The 21,131-nt window shown below is 41.6% G+C and overlaps 2 protein-coding genes across 5 annotated transcripts; both read left to right on the forward strand.

Moving 5' to 3' along the window:
• Positions 1–1,040: 1,040 nt before the first annotated feature.
• On the forward strand, positions 1,041–11,640 carry rbm25a (RNA binding motif protein 25a). 4 transcript variants are annotated; one of them, XM_073482881.1, is made up of 19 exons: positions 1,041–1,171; positions 1,471–1,593; positions 1,953–2,002; positions 2,212–2,382; positions 3,177–3,234; positions 3,506–3,666; positions 3,781–3,975; positions 4,080–4,163; positions 7,960–8,222; positions 8,582–8,650; positions 8,744–8,855; positions 8,995–9,084; positions 9,209–9,282; positions 9,376–9,526; positions 9,726–10,134; positions 10,229–10,533; positions 10,686–10,784; positions 11,005–11,052; positions 11,183–11,640. In XM_073482881.1, exons 2-19 carry the CDS (start codon positions 1,488–1,490, stop codon positions 11,273–11,275), a joined length of 2,538 nt encoding a protein of 845 aa, XP_073338982.1. In that variant the 5' UTR covers positions 1,041–1,171; positions 1,471–1,487; the 3' UTR covers positions 11,276–11,640. The 4 variants fall into 4 exon arrangements, with proteins under 4 accessions (XP_073338982.1, XP_073338983.1, XP_073338984.1 ...); XM_073482882.1 differs by having other exon boundaries at positions 4,083–4,163; XM_073482883.1 differs by lacking the exon at positions 8,582–8,650.
• Positions 11,641–12,585: 945 nt separating this feature from the next.
• Positions 12,586–20,637, forward strand: slc39a9 (solute carrier family 39 member 9). Its single transcript, XM_073483315.1, has 7 exons — positions 12,586–13,135; positions 13,371–13,479; positions 14,597–14,800; positions 15,225–15,293; positions 15,541–15,626; positions 15,875–16,009; positions 16,164–20,637. The coding sequence occupies exons 1-7, from the start codon at positions 13,040–13,042 to the stop codon at positions 16,395–16,397; spliced, it is 933 nt and encodes a 310-aa protein (XP_073339416.1). The 5' UTR covers positions 12,586–13,039; the 3' UTR covers positions 16,398–20,637.
• The last annotated feature ends 494 nt before the right edge of the window (positions 20,638–21,131 follow it).

Consider the following 21,131-nt stretch of genomic DNA (forward strand, 5'->3'; position numbering starts at 1 on the left):
AAGGTAAAGATGTGGCGCTCTCTCGCTACAAATAAACAACAGGTATGTGGCGCCACCAAGTGTTTGAAAATGGGATTACAGGGAATTTAATGTCGTTAAAAGGGCTAGAAGCCCTGATTACAGCCTGACAGGCACAGTCTGCTCAAAGGATGCATACAAATCACACCCGCCTAGACTTTACTATTTGATTTATACAGTTTGTTGGAGAGTTTCACTCAGGTTTTAAGGCTTTGGACCTTGATTTGCATTTAAATACGCCTGGCAGACTGTGTAGTCTACTAACCTGCAACAACATCTGTTTAATCAAATAGGCCACGTGGTTACACATGGCAGCGTTTTTTGCATATTTAGTCCGTTTACTACAAGTCCAACCTTCTAGTGTTTCTAATACCTTCTAGCCAGCCATTATTTTAAATTTCTATATAAACCTTGACAGTTTTGAAACTTTGAGTTTATAAGTCTTAATTGATCCCATGGAGAGAAATGTGGGTGTTTTTAGCAACAGTTGGTAAAAAGAGGAAGATTAAAAGCAAATTAGAAGTAGATGTAATAAAAATAAGAATAAATAGTAGAAAAATACGAGGCAAACCATATGCATACAGTACCCACAACCAGTTTTGTACGTAAAATGATAGTGCAGGTGGAAGAATTGGTCCAAGAATTACCTTATTGTTGTTTGCTCCCCCCACACATATGCAACATGTATGTGGATGGCCAGAAAACTATAAAGTATGTCACTTTGGATTAAATCTTTTTGAGTTTATTTAGCCAAATTATGCTAATATATTCAGACCATTTGAGTCTTTACACGCTTAATACTTTATGGCAAGTATTTCAGACATTATCTTTCACTCGGTTGATAAAAAAGGACAGAAAATCTGCAGCCCCTCAGGAGATATTGTCCAAAATCAGATTAAGGAGCTGCCTGTTTCAACCTGACAGACCAAACTCAGGGCAGCAAAGCCAAAGCCTCCCCGTGATTTCCCATGATGCATTTCGAAAAGAATAGCTCCCAATTATTTGTATCCAGAGGGGATCTTGTAGTGCACCGGTGACAATTTTAACGCTAATCTTTGGCGTTGCGTGTTCGTGTTTCCCGTATTTAATGGACTTTTATTTGGATAACCCATAGTTTACTAAACACTGGTTATTATTTTAAACTTGTCTGCAGGTGAGTAAACTCGTACATGACCGCTGCAGCTAATGCGAACTAGCAAGGCCACAGAGTGTGTGTTAGCTAGGCTGCTAGCTAGCTAGCTAGCTAAGTAGCATGAGCTAATTTAGCTAGTTAACGTCGATTTAGCCGATATTTCACCTGTTTAGTTTGTAACGTCGACAGTCAGCTGCGGTAATGTGTGTGTGTTGAATGTTAATGCTACTATGATTGTTGACATTGCTTAGCGTAACTCTGTAAAACGTCCATCACGTTTTCCTCCTCCTCAGTTTTAACATCCTCTCTCTCTTCCGTAGGTTGCCTGTCTGTCAGGATGTCTTACCCTCCTCCGCTGAACCGCCAGCAGATTGGCATCCCGCAATTACCTCCCAGGATCCCGCCTCCTCAGTTCGGGGCATTTGGCCCGACTGTCCCGCCAGGTAACCTTTTAATACTTGTGTGGTCACATCAGCAGGAACAGCTGTCTGTTTGTGAATCAGGCTCTGGGTCCCTTGGGTGATATTAAGTGTAAACAAATGAAATGAAGTTGTTTGTGCAGTAAATGTGTAGCCACTGGGCTGACACTGTGATTTCATGAGCCTGAAACACCTGTTAACAGAAGAATACTGCTGAAAATGGCCTAATCAGGAAACAAAATGAGCCAATAAACTCCCTCAGAGGTAGTGTTTTGTACCAGGAAATGATTATATGAAATTATAGAGAAATACCTATAAATATAGTAGCCATAAGTAAGATTACACTAACTACTTTGTGGTCTGATTTTTGTATTTTGTTTCAGGTACTCCCATGATCCCGGTTCATATGGGCGTAGTGACCCCAACACCCACAGTGAGTTAGAAACAGGAGTTCCTACCTTACGCCAGCTGATCTGCATGACCTGCTATTAAATACACAATCATTACACAGTAACAGTGTAGCTCAGGTCTTGAGCAAGGCTACTACTCAATCAGTCTTTGCATTTCATTCCTCTGTTGTCTTTATTCTTGCTCTGATTAAAAGTAACACCTAAATACCTCAAATGTAATCTGACGTTGCAGGTACTTGTCCCGACCTCAATTGCTGTAGCGCAGAAGCCGATGCTTTCAAAGAAGGACCCTGGCACCATCAGAGCCAAGGACATCGATGACAGCGGTGGCCCCACCACCACTGTATTTGTAGGGAACATCTCTGAAAAGGCGTCTGACATGTTGGTCAGGCAGCTTCTAGCGGTGAGTTGAGTGCACCCGCTCCGTCTGTTGCTATTCAGCAAATGTTCAATGAAACTCTAGCTGTGAATATTTTGAGAGCAGAATGATAAAATAACAGGCAGTGACAGTGACCTGCTGCAGGTGACAGACAAGTATTGCAGTGTGTACAAACTCAAACCTCTGACAACTCATCAAGGTGAACAGCTCCCTGAATCAACCATCACCTCCGATAAATCTCCAGAAGCTAATGTGTCAGAGTAAAGTAAGAAAATTGTCTTTGGTCTCACCCAGGAAAATATGAACACAAACATGTCCATAAGATAAAAGACATTACATTAACAGGAGAAAGATCTCTGAAATGTACAACAGTGCATTCATACCCATGGCGCATAGCTTGTGCTCTCATATTTATGTTTGCTGTAGTTGGTTGACCACATTTATCGGCAACAAACAACCACGGTGGCTCCTAAAGAGGTCAGTGTAGATGCTGCTGCAGCATCTGTGGTATCAGAAATGGAGTTTATCTTGATTTAAAAACACAAAGAAAGGAAAGGCAATGAAGGCTTTTCTGAATGGAAAACATCTTTTGCTCTTCTCTCAACTGCTCTGGCAAGAGTTGCATTTATCAAGTGGCTCTGCTGATGAAAGCACTCCCCTACTGTTGATCTGATAGGTTGAAGCCTGTAACAGACAGACGGTTCACCTGCCATGTATTTTCTTTTTGTCTTTGTAACAAACCATCACTCACATCAAGTTAAACATTAGCATCTGTAATAGGAAAGTAAATAATTCCTTTCTTCTGCTCTCTTTTGTAGAAATGTGGTATTGTTCTAAGCTGGAAAAGGGTCCAAGGTGCCTCTGGGAAACTTCAAGGTAACAGCAAAAAGGGAACGACACCTTTAAACCATCTTCTTATGATGTGAATGCATGTTACTTTATGTGGCAGAGTCCAAAGAATGGAGTAGATACAATTATGCTTTTTTTGGAGACTAATTTACAGAAAGAGTCTCTTTGAAATTGAATGTGAAATCAAATTATCTTTCAAATCCCATACTGTGTCCACAGCAAGTATTTCCAATTATGTGGTATGTTGTTTTAACATCTGTGGAATTAACTTTTGTATCTGCTCTCAAATCCCTGGTAGCTTTTGGGTTCTGTGAATATAAGGAGCCTGAATCGACACTGCGAGCCCTCAGACTTCTGCACGAGTTGCTCTTAGGAGATAAGAAGCTGTTGGTCAAGGTAGATGCCAAGACCAAGGCCCAGCTAGACGAGTGGAAGGCCAAGAAGAGAAGTGCCAATGGGGTACGCTGTTCACCTGCTGAGTAAAAGACACATTTAATATTTCTGTAACGTTGATCATTTTGTGAAATTGGGTTTAATGTTTATTTCTCCCATTTTTCCACCTTTAACACACAGGGAGCCAGTAGTGGGGCAAATAACGGAGATGAAGATGAGGAGGAGGTTCTTCATGAAGAAACCCTGCGTCGTGACCAGGTTGTGAAGGGGGCAATAGAAGTCCTGATCCGAGAGTATGCCAGTGAGCTCAACGCTCCCTCGCAGGACGGTGACAGTCAACCTCGCAACAAGAAGCGGAAAGAGAAGAAAGAGGAGGTACTGATCGCAAATATATAAACGTATTCTGATTTGTAGTTTGTTTTTGGTAACCGCTGTGTACTTAGTGTGTTTTCTTCCTGTCTTTCTCCCCTTTGCGTAAGGAGGATATCAATGCCATGGAGATGGAGGATGACAAGAGAGACTTGATTTCCAGAGAGATCAGTAAATTTCGCGACACACACAAGGTAATGTATCAAACTGCTATTGTTACTCTAGTTTAGGTTTTGGAGGAGAACAGCAAATTATGCTGTAATTTATCTGATTTATGGAGGTAATTCCTCCACAACTGTTCTGTTACTGTCATCTATTTGGATTAGTTAGTGAAAGTAATGCACAAAAGGAATGAAAAGTGGTAGATGTTGATTCGAAGATTTCATAGCGTCTATAAAAGTATTCAAATACTACGTGGACCACACATAAATGGCTTAATGGTATCTGTCACTATTTCCAAATTGGGCAATCGTTATTATTATTCATAATACTGATTTGAGACTGAAGGTTTTCGCTCTGCACAAGCTAAAGTCATCACACAGAGTGCATGGATAAAATGTTAAATTCATCTAAAGCTAATCTATTGATTAAACCCCACCAATGTGGTAGAGTTCATTTGGTGACTAGAGCAAGATGAATCTCAGAATCTCAGCTTTGGAAAAAGTTGCGAGGATAGGATGTAAGTATGATCTTTCTTTTCTTCTTTACTCATGTTGGGCGCTCCCTTCTGGAGGGTTTGCAGAGGGGCAGCCGGCTCTCAGTTCACTTTCATTAAATTTATTCACACGTGGGCTCGGGGAAACAAGTGCCACTGGTACTGGTTTTGAAACTGGGATGTACAAATTGCAAATGACGTCCAAATGTAGCTTGTTGTACTTGCATTCAGAAAGCTGGGGAGCTCAGTGAACCTCTGCAGGTCCTCTGATAATAAATGATGTGTTTGAAAAAACACACACAGACTGAATGAGCCTAACCACTGCAGTAGTTTGAACTGCAGCCTGTAGTTTTGCTAAAGCAGGGAGCGCCCCTCCACAGCACTCTGTGGTCTGAAGACTTACAAGGTAAGTCCATTTATGATTCTTACCTTTTTTTCTTTCTTCTTTTCTGTGTCTCACTGACTCTACCTCTACCCCTTTAGTTAATCAGTACAGAATAGGTCAACAAATGTAATCTATGAGTGTATTTGGGAGTCACCCTGACATAATTTGTGTTTGAGCGAGGAAGACAAAGCTGCAGGGACAAAATAATGTAAACGCCTCATGGAACTGGACGTTACTCTGAAGTCGTAACGTAATCCCAATTTGAAACACTGCTACCGAGGTGAGGATATACAGTCGCATAGTATCTAAATTTGGGTACATTACATAAGTAAAGTTACTTAGTTACAGTCCACCACTGGTTCCAAACTAGCCACACAATAAGCGTTTTCGGTAAATGGAATAATATAACATGAGGTAAGTTCTCGGAGCCAGATGGTTAACTGATAACCTGTAAGGTATTGTGAATTTCCTAGATGTTTTAAAAGCCTCCCTCCAGGCTGGACGAAAATGCTAACGATGGTTCACACATTTAAATCAAGTCTAGCTAGATCAGATCAGATCTCTCCAATCCTTTCCTTGTTTTTATTTTTTTTTATTATCACTCAACAGCTGGCAGACCCACATTTCATACAGCGTCCTTTGAGTATTATAAACCAATTAAGATGTACAGCACTGAACATTACCTGCTGGTACATATTTTTTTAAATCAGTCAGAGGACTGTTTGAACTGTGGGCCTTACTCTGTTTTTTAAAAACCATTTATTGGGTTGGAGAGACCGGAGAGACACCAGAAGTCAACCTGCCGGTAAGACTGCCTTCACTAATTTCCTTGTGGTAAAATGGAATACAGTATCTGACTTGTTTCGGACATGAATTTTAAAAGTTTTTTATGTTATTTATGTGGATGAACTGTTATTAGAAAAACTGCTTCACAGGTATAATTTTTCCTGATTATTTCGACTTTACGCTTGACCTGCTTTTCCTCCCACACGTAGCCTGTAAGATGTGTAGGGGCAGAGAAGCGCTGAAAACCGTAGTTCATCACCTGTAAGTGTCACACCGATAGCTCCAAAACAGTCTGTAGAAAATACCATGATGTTTATGTCAATGTGAACCACTTAGAAAGCAGACAAATGGTCAGTTTTAAGTGTAGTCATGGGATGAAAAGTTCATGTCACGATTATCCGTGCAGAAATAATTATGATTCACGAACAATCATGAATCCAGGGCAAGCTGAGCCCTCAGCTATGGTGACAGGCTCAGGATATTGGAGTTATTGGAAGGATGCAGGCTCCCCCTTGTGGCAATTCAAAATAAATCAGACAATCAGTATAGGATTGTACATTATTTAGCCAAGTAACTCGTGAGAATATTTACAATTGTCCCGATTATCCAGATTATGAAAGTTCACCACCATGAATTTGTTGGTATCACAATCCACAATAAAATCTTATATCCTTGCATCCCTAATTAAGTACTTATTTAGTTATTTAGAGCTCCAGATATGCTGGCTTAAATATATAAATAGTCACTATTGGAAATTTGCAAATCGGAGATAATTGATCTTGTAAGAGTTACCTGGTGCTGAACAGGATCTCTGGTGTAAAAGCACGTCTGGTCAACTTTGATTGATCTCAGCAAATAAAACACATCAGCATAGTGAGTATAATCATTTCTCTCATTCCACAACTTTCAAGTATTTTCTGCTGTGGAAAAAAACATTAGAAAATCTGTGTCCTCTTGTATTACAAGTATGATCTATATACAGCAGAAGTTTACTATATAAATTAAAAGGAGTGAACAATACAATGTGCTCCCTGTTCCTGGGTCGGTCACTCTGCATAGAGAGTTCTCACACTGCTGCGCTGCATTCTGGCGCAGCTCCCCTGCGTCTCAGATGACCACGTTGAAGACATGGGAGCTGATTATGTAATCCACTTAGTCGGGCCATTTGCCACATTAAGCTTGGGCTTGTTTTAATCCACTTGGCACCCCCAAGCAAGACCAAACCAGGGCATTATATAGTGCTGATCTTATGCGTATAGTTAAAACTGAGCGAACTTGTGTACTAATGGTCCCAAGCTTACTTGGCAGTTGGTGAATAATTTTATCTTAAGTGCTTTATGTTAGCGTGAGTGTGTTCGTAACATGAGTGGGCCCCATTTCCAACAGAACCCTTCTCTCTGCATGTCAAACATTATGCATTTGAACCTACAATATCTCTTACATCAGGTCAAATCTATTGCTTTTCATCATTTGCCGGAGCGCACATTGATTTGGATAGGCGGATATGGGTTTGACCAATACGTGTTTGCCTACAGCTGAGTTTGTATTGGAATGGCCTCTTATTACATCAGAGCATAATCTCAGATCACCATAGAGCACATAGTAACCACAGAGGACGAGCTGACCTGTTACATATGTGAAAAAAGATCACTCAATATAATAAGCGTATGTGTCAAGGGGAGGGCTGAATACTGGATCCAGGACAGGAAGTGATCCATGCACAACACTTTGATGTAACAAAATATAATAATATAAATGTTTAGAGCTAAAAAAAAGTGCTAAAAACATCAGAAAAGCTTTAGAGGTAGTTCCCCTCCTGTAACTCCTTCCTGAAGCTATTCCCTTACAGTTTTTGGTGCTTTTCAAGATTGACCTGCAATTTATGGTTTTGAGTAAGTGTGTCCTGAATTGAGCAGTATCTGCATTAAACCTGCTCAAGCAGCGGACCACTCTTCCAGGAGGAAACATCAAGGATAAGAGGACTTCCTCACTTGCAGCAGCCAGCCTCTCCAAGGCAATGAGTCATGGCAGTATGTGAGGAGTCAAAATCATTTTCAGTGCTCAAAACCTGTGTATTTATGTATTTAAGTGTGATCTTTTTGATGTTGAGAGTCTAGTAACACATTATTTTTTTCCCCTTTTTCTTCCTGTTGGGCTCCTGCAGAAGCTGGAGGAGGAAAAAGGAAAGAAGGAAAAGGAGCGACTGGAGATCGAGAGGGAAAGGAGAGAGAGGGACAAAGAGCGGGAGCGCGAGAGGGAGCGCCGCGACCGCGAGAAAGAGAAGGAAAGGGAGAGAGAGAGGGACAAGGAGCGGGAAAGAGACAGAGACCGGGATCGCGACCGCGAGAGGGATCGCGAACGGGAGAGGACGAAAGAGAGGGAGCGCGAGAGGAGTCGAGATGTCAGTGAAGATCGCAGCAGATCGAGGTCAGTGATGTCATACTCGATGCTCAGTTGCCCTTTTAATGCACGTCAAAGCACCTTATTCATTTTGACACAGTGTACAGGTGTATTGTTTTGTAGATTTTTTTTTTTAGATTTATATAAATTTGTGATACTCCAGAATTTGATTTGGATGGAAACCTGTCTAGTGACTGTTCTAGACATAAACAGAGGGGGAAAACATGAGGATAGCCTCCAAAATGGCCACACAGTTCAACTGGCTTCACATCTTTTTTGATATAATTGAAAGGTCCATTAGATGCTGCAAATATCTGTAATTCCATGTAGGAGAACAAGTGTGCCGACTCATGTAAATAACATAAAATGAAACCTGTGTTGTAAAGTGCAGCTCTGCGTTTGGCAGCTGGCGTTGGCTCAAACCAAATCAACAAGACTGACTACACGAGAAATAAGTGCTCGACACTTCTTCAATTCTTTACATTTTTCTTCTCATATCAGTTTTAAGATAAATCAGGCTAACACCAGTATCCCATTGTCTTCTGCAGAGAGAGGACTAGAGAAGATAAAAAACGAGACCGAGAGGAAGATGAGGAGGACGTGTACGAACGGAGGAGACTTGAGAGGAGGCTCAGAGACAAGGAGGCGGCTTACCAAGAAGTATGGCTATTTTCTCTTCTGTCATTTTGATTTTGATTGATTAAACATATGTTTAACAAGGTGAACACAAAAAAATATATATTTAATGATTGTCTTTTACTATTTCCTGACTGAATTTCTTTTCTGTGTCTTATCAAAGCGGCTGAAAAACTGGGAGATCCGGGAGAGGAAGAAGTCCCGTGACTACAGCAAAGAAACGGAGAGGGAGGACGAGAGGCGTCGTGAAATGGTACACGTGAATGCTTAACACATGAAATCAAATTGTAGCAGATAGTCCTTGCCATTGGACATTATGATGGCAGATATGTAGAGTTGCTGGATTTATGTATGTGTGTTGCTGTGATTAAATTCAGATGAAAGAAGCCAAAAGACTGAAAGAGTTCCTTGAAGATTACGACGACGACAGAGACGACCCAAAATACTACAGGTTATTATCTTCATGCACATTTAGAAGTGTGGAGGAGAAACTTTTCTTGTGTTTTGCATTTGTCATTACTCGACTTCTCGCTCTCTTTCTCAGGGGTAGCGCCTTGCAGAAGCGACTGCGTGATCGGGAAAAGGAGACAGAATTGGACGAGCGAGACCGGAAGAGGGAGAAGGAGGAACTGGAGGAGATTAGGCAGAGGCTTCTGGCTGAAGGCCACCCTGATCCTGATGCTGAGCTGCAGAGGGTGAGTCAGTCATTGTGTTTCCGTGCACTTTCGTAAAGTGGTTACGCTGAGAACAAAGAATCACAAAATGAAACATGTCCTGCAATTAATCTGGTTTCTCCAAGTAACTTTGAACTGTGGCACGGAGCTCTTTCATCTGCCCTGCAATGTGGTCCATTGTAACTAGTCATTGTTCATGTGTCATGTCTTGTTTGTTTAGATGGAGGAGGAGGCAGAGCGCAGGCGACAGCCTCCTCTGAAACTTGAACCTGAGGAGGAGGTGAACCAGGAGAAGTCCCACAAGGATCGGGATCGGGAGAAGAGAGGGTCAGGAAGGCCCGCAGAGCCGATGCCTCGACCCCCCCAGCAGCATTCGGACGATGATGACGTGGAAGCAGAGGAGGACGACTACCCCGATGGTGAGGACTCACAAGAGGCCAAGCCGCAACTTAAACCCATCATGCGACCAATCACTACTGCTCCCTCGGTGTCCTCTGCCAGTGGGAACGCGACTCCAAACTCACCCGGCAACGAATCTCCCTGCGGCATCATCATTCCAGGCGAGAACACACCCGAGGTCCAACCTCCAGAGGAACACCGGCCCAAGATCGGTCTCAGTCTCAAACTGGGTGAGTACAGTATCAAACTAAAGACACGGAGGGATCTATTTTGTTAGCACTACTGCTTCGTGCCAGAAAAATAAACTGGTTTTCTCTTCTCCAGGCGCCACCAACAGTCCCAGCCAGCTCAACGTGGGGAAGCGAAAGAAGCTGGCGACCGTGGAAAGTGTTTTCAACAAGTTTGATGACGAAGAGGCTGATGAGCAGCCTCGCAAAAGGAAACTGGTTCCACTGGACTACGGTGATGACGACAAGAGTCTGGGGCTGGATGGGGCAGAAATATCAGGGGCCAAAGGCAGCATCAACACAGAGGAGAAACGCAAGCACATAAAGAGCCTTATTGAGAAGATCCCCACTGCCCGGCCGGAGCTCTTCTCCTACCCTCTGGACTGGACTATGGTCGACTCGGTAAAGAGCCTCTGGCTGTTTGATTGGCAACAATTTTATTAACATTGTACATTTTATAATGTTTAAAATGTCAAAGAGTGTAATAATTAACTTGTTGCAGTAGTGTTGAGTTTCTTAGCTATGTTTACATTTTCTGATATTTCTCTCTGTAGACTCTGATGGATCGCCGCATCAGACCATGGATCAATAAGAAGATTATTGAATACATCGGCGAGGAGGAGCCCACACTGGTTGATTTTGTCTGTTCAAAGGTTTGTGACTATTTCTCTTATATGAGGAAACTCATCTCCAATCAGCTGTGTTACTCTCCAAGTTTCACACTGTTTATACCTGTAATTTAAAATGCTTGTTCCAAATGAAAGTATGAAAGCTTCTGAGTTTTACTTATTTATAATTTTGTGAGTGTGAGTGTGTGTGTTGATGTGTTGCACTGCACATTTAATAACTGAATGTTTTTTCTTTTCTCTCCAGGTGATGGCACACAGCACCCCTCAGGGTATTCTTGATGATGTTGCTATGGTAAGTTGACTCGTACTTCTCCTTTGGAATAATAATGGTTGATTTATACTAAAAACACTCATATGACACAATATAAGACGTCACAAATGGATTCATTGACCTGTTTTGATGTGGACCTGTTTGTGTTTAGGTTCTCGATGAAGAAGCAGAAGTCTTCATAGTAAAAATGTGGAGGCTGTTGATATATGAAACGGAGGCAAAGAAGATCGGACTGGTGAAATAAAGACCACACGCCTCTCTGTCTGACTTCGTTCGCTCACAGTTCTGCTGCCTACAGGTGTCTGGTCCAGCAGACTGTCAACATGTGTCTATAAACCCCTCCATTCCATCAGCAAGGAGCTGCTGCCTTGTTATGTGTGTGTGTTTGGAAGGGGAACTCTGAGCTGTGAACAGAAAGGTTTTGCACAAACATACTGCATGATAAAACTTTGGTTGTATTTTTCTCCTTCGTTGATGCCTTTGTTGATACTGTTGCAGTTGCATTTCACCCATCTGTTCTCCAATATGTTGGACACATTCTGCTTTGATTTACTGTTATCATGTCGAGGCGCTGCTCCATTGTGTGAACTAATAAATATGCTTTTTTTTATAGAATGGTGTTTGTTTTTCTTTAATGTGTCGTTTAACTAATTTATTTATCTTCTTTCGTTTGTTTTAACTGTGACAGATGTGATTAGCATGGTCTTTCATTTACACAAACACAATTCTCCCCTTCCTTTTGGAACAACAGGGATTCATTTTACTCATCACAATACAAATAGATACAATCTTTGTTTGTGATTTGTAATTATTTTTATTTTTGCGAAAGTGAATTTGCAAAAAACATTTTTGTTTTATTTAAAAATGTATTGACACTATATAGATTATATAAAGAGCATTTATTAAAAATACTATAAACTATTTGAAAAGGATTTAACTTTTTAAAACAAATATTTCCTTTGTTAAATAATTCCTATGCATTTATGCCTTTTATCTGTATGTAACTTTATTTTCCCAGGAGATGAGAGATTCAAAATCTGTTATGAGTTGTGACCAAGTGAGCAGCATAAAATGTCTCAGAAAACAACAAACTACACGTGACTTTAAACATCACGTGCATTCAGTGGTCAAATAATATTGTTTTTAAAAATTTCCATACTTTAAGGCTACAAGAAAATTAAAAATGCATACATGAATAAAAGCAACAAAAGCCACTGGAACTCATTCTTGGGGAAAATATAAAAAAAACTTGCAGAAATCACCCTTTAAACCACCATGACACTCAGGGGACTGTGGCTGCTCTAAAAAAAAAAATATACAAGTGGAACCTTTGAATTAATTAACCATGGATTGTTTCCAATTTGAAAAAAAATATAAAAAACTATCTATCTTTGCAGGAGGCTGCCTGAACTCTGTAATCAGTTACTTTATATGCAGAAATATGTGACATTACTTCCTCTAAACTTTCCTCCAACACGTCTGGCAGATACGTGGCAGGTTTCTCTCCGCAGGTTCAGCGGCTGAAGTTTGACCCGGAAGCATTTTCCGTCTGCACCAAACAACAGGATGTTCGGTTAGCCAGTTTGTTAGCTGCTAACCAAGTCGGGAAGTTGCAATATTATCGTTGACAGCTAAATCTGGAAGAAACGATGCGACGTTTCGGACATTTGCACGCTAACGTTTACGTGTCAGGATTCAATCTTGTGTGAATTTTGAGAGACGGGCGATTACCGATGCTAGTTAGCTTAGCTTCGCTAACATTGTCGAGGCCGGAGGCTGCAGCGTCTCTGTTTAGTTAACGTGGATGTTTGGCAGCGAGCTAAACTGGGGACCAGAAGAGAGACGAGACACTTATTAAACCGACAGCTGTCTCCAACAAACAGCTCAAGCTCGGGGCATGTGATTTAAACTTGACGAGCACGACTAAAAGTCCGTGTTAAAGCTCAGGTGGAGGCTGGTTTTGATGGTTTAGCTTAGCAGTAGATTAGCCGAAGAGAAAAGTGCAGTCATGGACGATTTTAGCTCGATCAGCCTGCTGTCTCTTGCGATGCTGGTGGGGTGTTATGTGGCTGGAACAATACCTTTGGCAGTCAACTTCTCAGAGGTAAGTCTGTGGCATGCAAAATTATATATATATATAAAAAATGTGCTTCCTGAAGGCATGTATAGTTTGGCTAACTTTGGCACTGACCACATCTACAGAGAGGCAAAAGTTCATCTGTGTGGCTTTTAATCAGAAGTAGTGAATGCATCAGTAATGTTATCAGGTAATCAGCTCTTGTGTTAAAACAGTGAGGCAGATTTGTGGAGTCTAAAGGTTTATCTGACTGTTTCTCCAGGAAAAACTGAAGCTGATCACTGTGCTGGGAGCAGGGCTGCTGTGTGGGACTGCACTGGCTGTTATCATTCCTGAGGGGGTCCACGCACTTTATGAAGAAATCCTTGAAGGTAAAATTCATCCAAACAGTGTTTCCTCAAGGACTGCTCACAAATTGTTCCCACAGCTCCCCTAAGTGAAGGCAAAGTTGCATTTTATTACCATTAAACCAGTAAGTCATTGGAAGGTGCTCATCACAATTACCCAGAGCCGACGAGTGACATTTCTAAATCGCTTCTTTTGTCCAACCAAAACCCGAAACCTCATCATTTACTATTTAAAATGACAAAGACCGACATTTGAGAAGGTGGAACCTGTAAATGTTTGACATGTGTGCTTTAAAAATGACTGAAAATCAAATTGATTATCAAAATAGTCAATAATCAATCATTTTCTTTAGATTAATCGACTAATCATTGCAGCTGACAAAACAGTCCAGAGATAAGATATAGACTAAATAGTGATGCATCAAAGCGAAAAGCAGCAAATCCTCACACAACCAGAGAACTTTTGGATTTCTTACTTGATTGTTGACTTTTTTTATTATCCCATTTTTTGCTGATTGATTTTCTTAGTCGACTAATTGACAAATCATTCAAGCTGTTTCTGCAGTTGAATGTTTGAGCGTCGCTGTGCAGAGTATCAGAAACACATTATGAGTCAAAGTTCAGTGTTTTAAATGCATCTTAAAACATGTCTGGAGGGGATCTTCATCCTTTATCTCATCAGGATATGTCACTCAATACTGCTTTCCAGGTAGTCCTGGATTTGCATATTGAAACCAAACAATAGAACAATGAGACAGTTTAAATATTTGATCAGGGTTCGTGTCAAGATGTTTGTTTGTTTGAAAGCCTGCAGAATAATTTATTTCCTTGAAGACCGTAAAGTAAAGAGCATATAGACATACTGTATGTGTGTATACGTTTGCCTGTGTAGACTGCAACAGTTTGAATCCTTTTCAAACAGAGCAAAGTTCAGCGTGCAGGAAAGTACAACCAAGTGACGTCTGTTTCTCTTGCGTAACAAACTTTGTCAAACAGAAATATTTGTTTTGTGTTCATCTGCGCATCGGCTGCATCTCAGGAAATGCCACGGGGATTTGTGATGGAGCTAAGCAGGGTCGGCAAACATATGAGTCATTTTTAACTGCCACTTTCTGTTCTCTCCTGACCTGCGTCTCTGCAGGTGGACACCACAGCCACGGCCAGGCTGGAGTCGTGGAAGCGCCCGAGACCAAGGGTGAGGTAGAATCAGTCCTGAGCGCCGGCGGGAAACATGAGCACAGTCACGAGCAGCTTCACGCCTGCATCGGCGTGTCTCTGGTCCTGGGCTTCGTCTTTATGCTCCTGGTGGACCAGATAGGCAGCTCTCATGTGCACAGCACTGATGGTCAGTATCACAGCAAACAGACATCTGGGGCGCTTGGTTCTTAGAAATGAGCTGTAGATGGGGCCAGAATGTCTGTGTGAAGACTGTGGAATCGGGGCTCGGTGACAGCAGCTTTGTCATTGGCCTCATCAAGTACTAATCTTCTCTGGAGGAAAATGATTTTGTTGAAATAGACCCAAAACAATCCCAGATGGCTCAACTGCCAATTCTGTCTTCCCAGATGCACCCATGCTCGTCTCCCCATAAATTTCCAAGCATTTTATTTGAGCAGCTAATGCTCCGCAAACTGTTTACAACGTCTGCCAACACGAGATGCCAAACAATTCTTCCTCAGTGTGGAGACGCCACTTGAATCTGCTTTAAAATATTTTTTAAGATGGCCACTGAAAACATTTTCCTCACTGGTTGTTTTTGTCTGGTTCAGATCCAGAGTCAGCAAGGGCCACCTCCTCAAAAATCACCACCACCCTGGGTCTCGTGGTCCACGCTGCAGGTACGTCTGTTTTTGAATATTCATCGTCTCTTGTCTCATAATGATACGACTTTTAGGTTAATGGGAGACACTACAGGTGAGTAGGGTGACATTTTTTTGTTAAGGAGAGCAAAATTGAACAGTGCATTAAAAATGGTGGTCTCACCTGTTGTGTCTCCCCTTAAAACCATCCTTATTAATCTAAATCACTATGTTAATGTCGTACTTGTGACCAAATCTTAAAGGTGTCTGTGTCATTTGTCTCCAGCTGATGGGGTGGCACTAGGAGCTGCTGCCTCTACATCTCAGACCAGCGTTCAGCTTATTGTCTTTGTAGCCATCATGCTGCATAAGGTAATAATGGTTCATATCTTTTTATTTAAACTTATAGGCAGCTATTTTGATCATTGATTCATCGATTATCATTCGTTTGTTCCACTTGTTGAATTAGCTGCCTCTTATATGATAGTAAACTAAATGTTTTGGGGTTTTAAACTGTATATCTGACAAAAAAGCCATATGAAAACGTAGGAAATTGTGACAGGCACTTTTAACTACTTGAGAATATAACCTAATGAACTCTGCTGCTCTGTGGTCTGCAGGCCCCGGCAGCGTTCGGCCTGGTATCGTTCCTGATGCACGCTGGTCTTGAGAGGAACCGCATCCGCAAACATCTCCTGGTCTTTGCCCTGGCAGCGCCCGTCCTCGCCATGCTCACCTTTTTAGGCCTCAGTCAGGTAACTTTTAAAATCTGTGTGAGTGATTTTTGGAACATCCAGCCTGAGGTGAACCAGCTGTCATTCGAGCCATCAGACAGGAAGTGTTTCTGGGGGGAACACATTTATAGCCACACATTTCGCCTCACAGTGTTTCTGTTTGTTCCCCTCTCAGAGCAGCAAAGAGGCCCTGTCAGACATCAACGCCACCGGTGTCGCCATGCTCTTCTCTGCCGGCACCTTCCTCTACGTGGCCACCGTCCACGTCCTCCCTGAGGTGGGCGGTGGCGGCCACAGCCACGCTCCCAACGGAGGCAACGGGGGCAAAGGACTGAGCAAGGTGGAGGTGGGAGCTCTGGTGCTGGGCTGCCTCATTCCTCTGGTGCTGTCCGTCGGTCACCACCATTAGACCCGGAGCTCAGGACGGATTTAAGACGGGTGTACAGGGGAAAGAAGCGGAAACAGACTTCAAACATTGTGGGATCTAAATGTCTTATTGCTTTTTTCGGCTGCTGATGGACCCTTTCGACCAGACTGGTGCTCGTTGCGGGGGACATCTTTTGACTCAAGACAGACCATGAAACAGGAAATGAATGATGTTAAGGAAATCAGAGTTGCTGCAGTCACAACGAAGCCACACTGAGGACGAAACATCTTACAACTACTTTATGTGTCTATTTCTTTCACCGTAAATCTTTTTTAAGAGAGGCCAGAGGTGGACCCGTTATCGGTTTATTTACATCCTGCATCGTGGAGTTTTCAGTGTTGCATTATCGTGCTAGTCCAAAGTCAAAGAACCAGCCCTGGTTTCATTACAGTGATGTTTTACTAGTTGGCAGTTGCACAGAGATTTAGATGGTCTTGATTTAAGCCAGTGATCACAAGAAAGAAAACTTTTTTTTTCTTTTTATTGTACAGTGTAAATCTTGAAATAATTTTTTAAGTGCCATATTAGCAAGCTAAAACAGAAACCTGACGAGACAGCGCCGGGCAGACGTTACAGTTTCTAGAAAACTATCCCCTCTTACCGAGGTCTCTTTTTTTTCCCCCCCAGGCAAGCGATGAGCCCAAATAACCAGCCAGATTCCCGTAACAATTGTCGCTTTGGGTATCGAGTTTGTCTACCAAGTGGAGGTTTTTCCTGTTAGAGAAATCAGTCGCGGCGAGCAGTTTTTGGCCTGATGCGAAGCCTGAAAACGGATGGTGTGTCTGTCCTGCAAAGGTTCATGGACTTGTCCGCTCAAAGTCCTGCGTTAAGGAAAAGACACAACCAGCCTTGATGTGTCCCAACATGAACTGTCACTTTTATTTGATCTGTTTAGTTTATTTCTCTGTCTGTTTTACTTGGACAGAAATTATAGATAGTGGTTGAAGGAAAAATCTGTCTAGAATCGTCTTAAGTGATCGTATAGAGTGTTATTAAGCTTCTTTACAGGTGGAGGGTCATTTAAGCAGCTCTGAATGAATGATTAGGGACCATTGGCTCAGGAGAACAGACGTACTGCAGATCCTGTGAGGAGAATTTTTATCACACCGGTTAGTTTTTTGTTTTTTAGGATTTCAGTTGGTTAACCCCTCATTAATTAATCATACCTGAGCAATAATCGTCATGCGCAGAGTGCAGCAGAGTCTGAAATGACTATAGAGAGTTTCTTTGCAAAGCGCTTCTCATTCGAGCTCTTGAACACACCCTCTAAAACAGTAACAGGTTGATGCATTCAAGTGTAAGGTGGCTGCTCCCTCTTCGATCAGGACACGTGGATATTGTGAGTGTTACTGTATCACTGTGCCTGCTCACAGCAGAGCTCATGTATATGTATGTAAGTATGTATGTGTACTGTACAGAGAAAGTCCTCCCCGCCACACTCATCACGATCTCTTGTCTGAGATGGAACTGCTTACTCACAAAAACATCCTTTTTTTTAATTTGATTTTTTTTTTTTAATGGACTGTTGTTTGACACAAGAGGCTACAGACTGTCTGCGGAGTCTCTGTTTTATGTATAAATTGAATGGTTTTACAGACGAAACTTGTCGATTAATTCCAAGTCACACGACGAGAGGAAACCCACCGCGATGGTTTAAGGCTTCCCAGAGAAAGGGGAGGTGGGTCGCGTGCAGACCAGCTGCTGCATGGCTGATTTATTTTCTGTGGGACGCTGTATGTGTGTACAAAAGGGAAGAAAAACACCCCATTGTGTTGCTTTACACTCAGACATGTCGGAGGACAGCCCCATTATGTGCCATTTATTCTTTCTAAAGGATGTTGCATCAGAATCCTTGCGGCATTGACATGTTCCTCATTCTTACAAAAAGACTGTAAAAGTAATTCAGGGTCCAGTGAAAGATCTATCGAGGGCTGCAACTAATTTTCATGATTAACGGTTTGGTCTTAAATTGACAGTTCGCACTAAATCAAAAATACATGTTTTTCCTCTCACTCATAGTGCTATTCATCCATCTAGATGATTTGTTGTGAGTTGCTGAGTTTTGGAGATATCGGCCGTAAACATGTCTGCCTGCTTTCTCTCGACTGTAATAAAACTAGATGGCAAAAATCCACAGACCTTGTTGTGAGCAGTTTCATGTAGGAACTGTTCCTGTCTATCGTATCGCCGCACAGTCCGTCTATTTATGGACGAAAGGCTTGTGCGTCGTCTTCGGCTGAGCTGTTGCGTCAGCTAGCTGAAGTAGCGAGCCTTTCTGCCACGAGCATATGCAGCCTACATCTTCACGGTGATACAGTTGGCGGCTGTAGTTGGATGGAAAGAAAATGGAAAGTGTAGGCCAACATCTCCACGGCCATTATCTCCAAAACTCAGCGGCTTACACCAAAACAATCTAGATAAATAAGTAGCAATACAGGTAAGATGAAAAGTATTTATTTTGGATGTTGGGATGAACTGTCCCTTATTTAAAGATGTGAGAAAAATGCCTGTCACAAGTTCCCAGAAAACAAGTGTCTTTAAATGTCTTCCTTTGTCCAAAACCCCAAATATATCCAGTTTATTAACATAGAAGAAAAAGAGAGCTACTGATGGATTAATCTGTCCTGTGTGCAAGATTTACCAAACTGTATTTATTTGGGAATATGTCGGCCTTTTAAAGTGGTTTAAAATCATTATTTTGTTTTAGAAGATAAAATATTCAAGGCAAAATAAGCAATGAACAGTACAAGTTGGGGGCTTAAAGACTTCATTAGCTGTTTATTGGGAGCTTAACACTTGAAAACTCGTTTTTCATCTGGATGTGTGGTTTGATCAGATTTGACTGTCGTCGCAGTTTGATTTGAGTGTAATTAAACTCTGATTGGAGCCCAGAAAACAAAAAGGAAATCTTTCAAGTGAAATAACCAAAACTGTTCTTACTTTGGCGGAAAAGTGTGCACATGTCGGACCCCGCCATGTGCAGTAAGAAGCAGATTGAGAAAATATGTTTGGGAGCAGGATGAAGGAACAACGGGCTGAAAACATTGAAAAAAATAATTTGATTTAAAATCAAAACTTTGTTTGGGTTGGTCAGGTTGACTTATGTTTGAGATGTCATTCTCAAGTGAAAACCACGTCATTTTTCAGATAAAAGGAAGGATGACGTGTTCTTTGTTGTTGAGTGTCTTTACTTCTCGACAGAAAAGATCAAGTTTTTCCAAGTCCGTCTTAAGTAGGACTGCCCTCATGTGCAGTGAAGGAATTGTTGCTTACTGTCATTGTTTCCTTCCCCACATATTGTGATTCCAGTGTCAGTGATGTGGGATAAAATCAACAATCCTCGCTCAGTAGTGTTTAGACGAAGCTTTTGAAGAGGCGTCAGCAGTCTGAGTTAGACAATACAAGTGGGTGTCTTCCAAAATTAGTCCTTTTGGTATGTTATTCTCTTCCTGTGCTTTTATTTTGCATTGTAGAGATTAAAACTTTGGAAGAAGCCCATTTACATTGAAGGATCCGTATCCTTTAATCTACATAAACCATTTTAAAACCAATCAGATACAGTTTTCACAGGACAGCGATACAGCTTATGATGGCTCAGGACAGAAATAATGTTTAGTCTAGTTTATGAACATGTTTACTAATGTTAAAGTTGTTCTTATTGAATAAATAAAGAAGAAGCTCCACTCTTGCATCATAAACAAGCAAATATTGGACTGTGATTGGCTGACAGCAGCTGCACTTCAAGTTAAAAGAATGTAAAACCTGCTTAAACTTAAAACCAACTTCAGTTTAAGGTGTTCAGTGGTTGTTTGACCAGTCACAATATAGTCCGTAATGTTGGTCCGACCATCTCAAAATGCATAACCTCTTTAAGAAAGTGCGTCTTTGACCGTAATTGCATATAAATGTAGAAAATTAAACTAAAGAAACCCTTTAAATCGCCAGATGTCTGCAGCTGGAGTTCGATGCGTCCTCTCCCACACAAGCAGGAAGAGATGTCAGCACGTATTTGGACTGACTGCAGGTTTCCTTATGCGTCGGAGAGCTTTAGGATGAGGTTAATATTTGTAATAGTTTCAGTGGGGGTAGGTCTTTTTCTATTTTTATTTTTTTGTCATTCCACGATGGGTCTGCCTTATTTCCATACTTTTGATTGTGAAATTCAGTTGTAAAGCGATGTGTTTTATGACGACTAAATTAAAGTTTTTTAACTGGTGAAAAAGCCTCTGTTCTGATGATTTACTGTTAAAAATGTGGCAGGTCAGTTACTTGTAGTGTTTTCCCTGGATTTTAACCTAAACTTCTCTTGTTTAATGTCAGTTTATAGGAAGTTTTCATCTTGTGTTCATAAAAGTAAGAATTTCTGGGTTGTTGCTGTTACTTTTAGTCACATTTTTAAAGCTTTCTCTGAGTTTTCTCTTCAAGAAAGTGTTTAAAAATGTTGTTTTCAAGGCTTTTCCACCCTGACGGGATGTTTGACTCATGAAAAAAACGTCTCCAGGCTCATGCATTTCTCTGAGCTGTCGATATCTTTATAATCTGCTGTCCATCCACTCTGACACATGTTCTGTAAATTAATCTGATACCCGTCGCTGGACGCTGAGCTACATGTTAACCGCTCTCCATCCTCTTTAGTCGTGCAGACACGCCTCCGCCGCCACAGATGTTCTCCTAATTCAGTGCTGCTGGAGTAATGGATGGAGGGGAGTGTTGTGA

Source organism: Pagrus major, chromosome 16 (assembly GCF_040436345.1).
Source record: "Pagrus major chromosome 16, Pma_NU_1.0".
Classification (NCBI taxonomy): domain Eukaryota; kingdom Metazoa; phylum Chordata; class Actinopteri; order Spariformes; family Sparidae; genus Pagrus; species Pagrus major.

Bases quoted from the DNA above. Each gene is read 5' to 3' on its own strand.
- rbm25a (XM_073482881.1), top strand. From the start codon at position 1,488: ATGTCTTACCCTCCTCCGCTGAACCGCCAGCAGATTGGCATCCCGCAA. The intron at 2,003-2,211 runs GTGAGTTAGAAA...CTGACGTTGCAG, and splicing joins TAGTGACCCCAACACCCACA to GTACTTGTCCCGACCTCAAT. The intron at 8,651-8,743 runs GTGCTCGACACT...TGTCTTCTGCAG, and splicing joins ACTGACTACACGAGAAATAA to AGAGAGGACTAGAGAAGATA.
- slc39a9 (XM_073483315.1), top strand. From the start codon at position 13,040: ATGGACGATTTTAGCTCGATCAGCCTGCTGTCTCTTGCGATGCTGGTG. The intron at 14,801-15,224 runs GTCAGTATCACA...TGTCTGGTTCAG, and splicing joins TCATGTGCACAGCACTGATG to ATCCAGAGTCAGCAAGGGCC. The intron at 16,010-16,163 runs GTAACTTTTAAA...TTCCCCTCTCAG, and splicing joins CCTTTTTAGGCCTCAGTCAG to AGCAGCAAAGAGGCCCTGTC.